The 6,128-nt window shown below is 35.6% G+C and overlaps 2 protein-coding genes across 3 annotated transcripts in view; one reads left to right on the top strand and one right to left on the bottom strand.

Annotated features, from left to right (window-relative positions):
* LOC107618527 (F-box protein PP2-A13) overlaps window positions 1-794 on the top strand; it is a 4,069-nt gene extending 3,275 nt beyond the window's left edge. The window contains exon 4 of the mRNA XM_016320622.2: window positions 138-794. Within this exon, the coding sequence (XP_016176108.1) occupies window positions 138-558 (421 nt within the window). The 3' untranslated portion in view covers window positions 559-794. The remainder of the gene's footprint in view (window positions 1-137) is intronic.
* On the bottom strand, window positions 4,107-5,938 carry LOC107618526 (dihydrodipicolinate reductase-like protein CRR1, chloroplastic). Of its 2 annotated transcripts, XM_016320620.2 has the most exons (9): window positions 5,722-5,936; window positions 5,526-5,648; window positions 5,361-5,435; window positions 5,220-5,285; window positions 5,032-5,127; window positions 4,837-4,953; window positions 4,571-4,762; window positions 4,411-4,497; window positions 4,107-4,341 (listed from the first exon to the last, which is right to left on the bottom strand). In XM_016320620.2, the coding sequence occupies exons 1-9, from the start codon at window positions 5,854-5,856 to the stop codon at window positions 4,309-4,311; spliced, it is 924 nt and encodes a 307-aa protein (XP_016176106.1). In that variant the 5' UTR covers window positions 5,857-5,936; the 3' UTR covers window positions 4,107-4,308. The 2 variants fall into 2 exon arrangements, with proteins under 2 accessions (XP_016176106.1, XP_020966932.1); XM_021111273.1 differs by lacking the exon at window positions 5,361-5,435 and having other exon boundaries at window positions 5,722-5,938.

The following is a 6,128-nucleotide window of genomic DNA, read 5'->3' as shown; positions in this document are numbered from 1 at the left end:
ATCCAATAAAATTGCACTTTTCTTCTCCTGGAAAAGGATTCCAACTCTAAGCTGATGGCTTTTCCTAATCAACGTGGTTTATTGTTGCATTTGAATTAGCATTTGGATTTGGATTGATATAAACATGGCAACCGCAGGTTCAAGAGCGTTGCCTATCTTCAACAAATGTGGTGGGTTGAGGTGGTGGGGGAGCTAGAGTTTGAATTCCCTGTGGGCAGTTACACCCTATTTTTCAGACTCCAATTGGGCATGGCCTCTAAAAGAAAGGGCCGCCGTGTGTGCAACGTGGACCAAGTCCATGGCTGGGACATCAAGCCCGTCCGATTTCAACTCTCCACATCACACGGCCAGCGTTCTCACTCAGAGTCTTATTTGACTGGCCCAGGGGAGTGGATCCACTACCGTGTTGGAGATTTTATTGTTGATAGGCCCAATGAGCCCACTAAACTGAAGTTCTCTTTGGCCCAAATTGATTGCACTCACACCAAAGGTGGCCTCTGCATAGATGGTGCCATCATCTGCCCAACCCAGTTTAGCCACAAAATTTTACTCTTCTAGCTCATTATTATTACGCACAGTTACAGAGCTTATAAACAAGGGTCTTCTTTTTTAATTTGCCACTGGCACTTGTAACAAGTCTCATTTCCTCTTGATGTTTGTGTTGTACAGATTAATTTGCTGTTTGATACCATAGGTATATTATTAAACAAAAAAATTGGGAACCAAAGGTTAGGAAGACAAAACACCCCAAATTTGTTTTATTTAATGATATTAGTAGTTCATTCTCTCATCTATATTACACGCCTATAATTGTCTATCATAATGATAATTACTTTGATTCTTTTATACAATTTAACAAGAGTAATAACGTTTTTAAAAGTGCAGTGATTTATTTTGATTTTTTTAATCAAATATATTAATGGTAATATCAGTTATACATTTAAATGGTAATAACCATTATACATTGAGTGTTCTGTTAGAAAAAAAAATTGAATTTAATGGCATTTTTACACCTCAACTATATAAGTGTTTAATTTTGTTAATGGGAATACTGTTAGTCATATTTTTTTATGAAGTAAAAGAAAGATTTTAACAATTGTTGCACTTATCTAGCAAAGATGATTTTTTTTTTTTGGAACAAAATGAATTCAATACAGCATCGTAAAACGAAAAAGAAAACAAATACAACACAACAACCTAATCAAGTAAGAGTTATCTCTAATATTATTTTCGGTATTGTCATCAATATCAGAAGTAATCTATACTACTCCATTTTTTAAATTTGGCTGCTATTGATATTTGAAAATTTGTTTCTACACTTATTTTTTTATTATGAAAGATCCTTTCATTTCTTTTTAGTGAAACACTTCAAATAATTGAAATAAAGCATATGAGCCACTTTTTATATTTTTTCTTGCTAGACCAGACACCTGATTAACTCTTAAAATGTCCCTTCAGTGAATTCAAAACAACTCATTGATGCATGCGCATCATGTGTGTTTTTCTATACTTTTTCATATAAAAAATTAGTTCATAATGCTGAATTATTGAGTACTTTTGTGCTTAAGTCATATATTACTTTGAATTTATTAATTTTGAAGGAAATGATAGAAAAAGAAGCAAAAAACACAAAACAAGCTCAAACGAAGAAAAGAGGAGCTTTTAGATACGCTTTGAAACTTAGATACGCTTTGGAACCTTAGACCACGCTTTTAAAAGCGTGGCCCATGACCCATGAAGAAGTAGCCCACACAAAACAATGCCTCCACGCTTGCTTCCATGAGCGCCAGCAACAAAAACACCCTCAGAAAAGAGGCAGCGCTCACTTGGGCGCTCTCCTGGGCGCTCACTTGAGAGCGCCTTCGATACTGAAAATTGAAGATTTTTTGAAGTGTGTGTACGCACAAGCCTGTGCGCATGCACAAAAGGGTGATTTTAGCGCTCGTTTGGGCGATCTCAACCACGCTCGCCTCAGCAAGCACCCAACATCCCAACTCTCTCAAGCACGATCGCCAGTGAGCGCCTTCGATTCTGAAAAATGAAGATTTTTTGAAATGTGCGTACGCACAAAACATGCATTTTCAAAGAATTGTGCATACGCACAAGCCTGTGCGCACGCACAAAAGGGTGATTATGGCGCTTACTTGGGCGCTCGTTTGCACGCTCATGTTGGAGAGCGCCTTCGATACTTTACCAAGGAGAATTTGAGGTTTGTGCGTACGCACACCCCTACGTGCGTACGTACAACTGTACAAGGGTGATTTTTGCAAGTGTGCGCACGTACAAGCAAGCGTGCGTATGCATAAAAAGAAAAATAGCTAGCGCTCATTCTTCACGCTCAGTAGCAAGCGCCATATTCCAGCGCCACACAAAGGAGCCCATATATGCCAAAGGACCCCTGGAGCATCATTTTAGTTCAATTAATTTCACTCCAAGTCCACTTCAACTTCAAGCAAACAAGCCCACAAATATCACTCAATCAAGGCCACAAGAAATCATCTAAAATAGTTAATTTTCATTTGATTGTAATTTGTTTTCAATTTCATTTAAATTTGTAATTTAGGAGAGCCTATATAAGGCCTTAGTTTCATGATAGGAGGCGGGATGTTAGACATTCCGCTAGGAGGGATCTTTGGACTCTCCCTTCACACACTCTTCTTTTCCTCCATTTTCTTTCTTACTTTGTGAATAGTTTTTTATGAATTACTAACTCTTTCTATTGCAATTTAATGGGTTGATTTATTTTCATTCTTCATCTTCAATTCTTCTTTTATTGTTGTTTTAGAGAGAGTTTTTGTGCTTCAAAGATCCAATTACTATCGAGAGAGGGATTGGATCTACTTGAATTTCATGATGAACTTGAGAAAGGAGTCATGAAATTCAGTTTGAGACTTTTCTCTCATAATCCTCTTGATCAATACATTCTTAGTCCGGTATGTGACATGTAACCACTTTGAATTGAGGTCTTGAAGATTGTGTGGCCTTTGAATCATAAATTGAACTTCATCTCTTCTCATGACCAATTAGATTAAGAGATTGGCAATTGATCAAGTTAAGAGAAATCAAATCACCAAGAGATTGGGGTTTGATTACTTATAATTTGCCAAGAGATCATGATTGCATGATTGAAGAGGAGATGAGAATTGTTGATCCTGAGAATGCAATATCTCTTGATCCTAATGCTTTCTTTTTATTTTTACTTCTAGTATTTTAACTTTCCGTCATTTACTTTCTTACACTTTACTTTCTTGTACTTTCCATTCCTTGCAATTTACTTTTCGGCATTTTATCTTCTTACACTTTACATTTATGTCATTTACTTTCTAGTCATTTATTGCTTTCTTTTAATTTCATGTAATTTACTTTTCCTATTTGCTCATCATCACAATATAAACCGTCTAACTAGAATAATCAATTGACTATTGATTGCTTAATCTTTTAATCCTCGTGGGATCGATCTCACTCTTGTGAGTTTTATTACTTGATACGATCCGGTGCACTTGCCGGTAGTTATGCGAAAAATATAATTTTTCCGTATCACCCATAACCTCCCAAAATCAGATAGCCATACACATCATACATGTCAAGTAAAATCACAACAAAAAAATAAGTGGTGAATAAATTCAACGTCTTTTTTACATAAAACACAAATATTATCATCCTGCTGAGTGATTCCCAATCTGCATAGTCTTTTTTTAGTATTCACTTTGTCTATCAACATGAATCAAATGAACAACTCCACTCTTGGCAGAACCAAATCTTTCCAAATAGTTCTGGTGAAGTTATATATATATTAAACTACGCTAATAAATTAACAGAATTTTGAATTTTAAACTTTAGTTGTTTCAATAGGTATTGTGTTATGATTTCGGTTTTGTATTTATTATGTGAGTTAAGTTAACTTTCTTACTCTTTTTAGCAGCTTTTCGTTGATGATGAGTGACAATTTATCCATGAAAGCATCATTTATTATCTTCATCATCGGATATGAATCATATGATTATATATGGCTTCAGTACAAAATATGTACCAACATACATTAATGACTAACCTACCTATTTGTAAAGCTCTCTTTTGGTTCTTTGCTTCACATGTTTCTCTATCTATGCACAGGAATCATCCATCAAACTTTATTCGATTTCTCATGATTAAAATGCAAACATCTATGATGTTAAAATGTGCAGAGCATCCTTAGTTTCTTCATATACACCATTTGAATACTTAATAAAATTTAAAGATGAAAAATAAAACCGTTTTAAAAGAATTGAGATATGTGTGTAGTCTTCTTAGTGGCATGATTATATGGTTTTACAAAAACTTCTCCAAGCCATACACCAAATTCTGCAAAGATAATAAAGTAAGAATGAATTGGTGAAAGAAGAATGATATAAAATGAACAAAGGAAGGTACCTTGAGGCGCACAACTTTTCTAATGGCTAACAGCAAGCCTGGCATGAGGCATTGCACATTTGTAATATCATGCTTGATAGAATATATCTGCATGCAACGAGTTAATGTCAAAATTTATTAACTAAGAAGAGGATAACATAGAAAACTTCTTAGTTCTTACCTCTCCTGGAGCAGAGAAGTGAACTGTTGTACTTGAGGGAAGTCCTGGAAGTACCAAGCTATGCACACGAATTCCATCTCCAAGGACTTGACCCCTTGCCAACACATCCGTTGAAGCATCTTCTCTGTTATAGATCTGACCCAGGTTTGACAGATTCTTTGCTATTTGGTTTGCATCTACTGATGGAAGATCCTGTTCACCACCAATCCAATCCTTATTTTTTTTTATAACATCTTCATCAAAAATCATTCACAGCACTATCTTACATTTGCATTAGCCTTGGATTCCACAATCTCAACGTTTCTGTAATGGAAAGAAGCTGAGATTGCAGCTTGTTGTAGCAATATTGATCCTATGGAAAGGGTTGGTGCAACCAACACACCCTGGTACACATAAAAATGCTAATAAAGTCCCATACACCTTACACCTTAGTCAGTTACCACCAAGTTTTTTGTGCTCACCATGGTGGCCTTGTCACAGAATGCAGATAATGCTGCAACCGTATCTAATTCCATTCGCGGAACGTGCACTACGCTTCTCATGCCAAATGCTGTTACCTACTCAAATATGCACATGTGAAGAACATGTCACACTACTTATTACAAAACTATCTCCTACCCTTTTTAATTAGTTAGTTGAGACACTAGACCTGTTTTACATTGTCATATACGGAGGAAGGCTCAGTAAAATCAACTACAACTCCTGCTCCCTTGGACTGCAAATTCCATTCTTCAAAACATAATACAATAATTAAAATCTTATGATGCCATCACATGATTATATATATTACCTGAGATATAGAACCCAAAACCATAGTGAGATTATTTATTATGGGTATTTCGAGGGGCTCTTCCATGCCACATACCTAATAATAATAATTAAGAAAACAACAAACTTGAGAAAAACTTGTCTAGTTTCAGAGACAAAAATAAAGAAGAAAAAAGAACACAAATACCTGTCCAATATCTTCCCCAACATGACAAGTATCTACAGCACCAGCAAGTTCCATTCCCCTAGCTTTAGTCACAGCTTCCACTGCTGCTCTTCCTATCTCCTTGGCTGCTCCATTTATCACTACCTGTTTTAAAACCATATCACTTCATTAGCATTTTCACAATGCATTGCATGTTGGTAAATAATAGTAATGGCACCTTAATGTTGGTTTGTGTAGGCTGGGCAGAGCATGAAACATAGTGCTTGATTCTGAAATTGTGATTGTGATGAGAATTATTATTCCTATTCAAGTAGTAGTTGGTGGAATGGAAATGAGAGCTTAAGGATACCATGGTTGCTGCTCCTCTATGCAACACTATAGATAAGGCTATAAATATGTTATATGACCAATGTGTTTATTGAGAGATAAGGTTTTTGGTTCTTTGATAGGCCTTTATTGAAAGCTATAGTATAGCCAACGTGGCATATATACATGCTTTTCCCAATTCATTGTTTCTCAATTAATCACCAGAAAAAAAATACCACCATTAATTCTTGTATGTTATCTAATCTAATAAGAAAATAAATGAATTAGTGAGGTGCTCTTTATTGAATCAATCACTTT

Source organism: Arachis ipaensis, chromosome B09 (assembly GCF_000816755.2).
Source record: "Arachis ipaensis cultivar K30076 chromosome B09, Araip1.1, whole genome shotgun sequence".
NCBI lineage: Eukaryota > Viridiplantae > Streptophyta > Magnoliopsida > Fabales > Fabaceae > Arachis > Arachis ipaensis.
The sequence above is the reverse complement of the archived record's forward strand: the minus strand, read 5'-3'. Positions and strand labels throughout refer to the sequence as shown.

Coding starts and splice junctions, on each gene's coding strand:
- LOC107618526 (XM_016320620.2), bottom strand. CDS start 5,856: ATGGTATCCTTAAGCTCTCATTTCCATTCCACCAACTACTACTTGAAT. Junction 4,954..5,031: donor TCTGTGACAAGGCCACCATG/GTGAGCACAAAA, acceptor TATGTGTACCAG/GGTGTGTTGGTTGCACCAAC. Junction 4,342..4,410: donor GAAAAGTTGTGCGCCTCAAG/GTACCTTCCTTT, acceptor TTATCTTTGCAG/AATTTGGTGTATGGCTTGGA.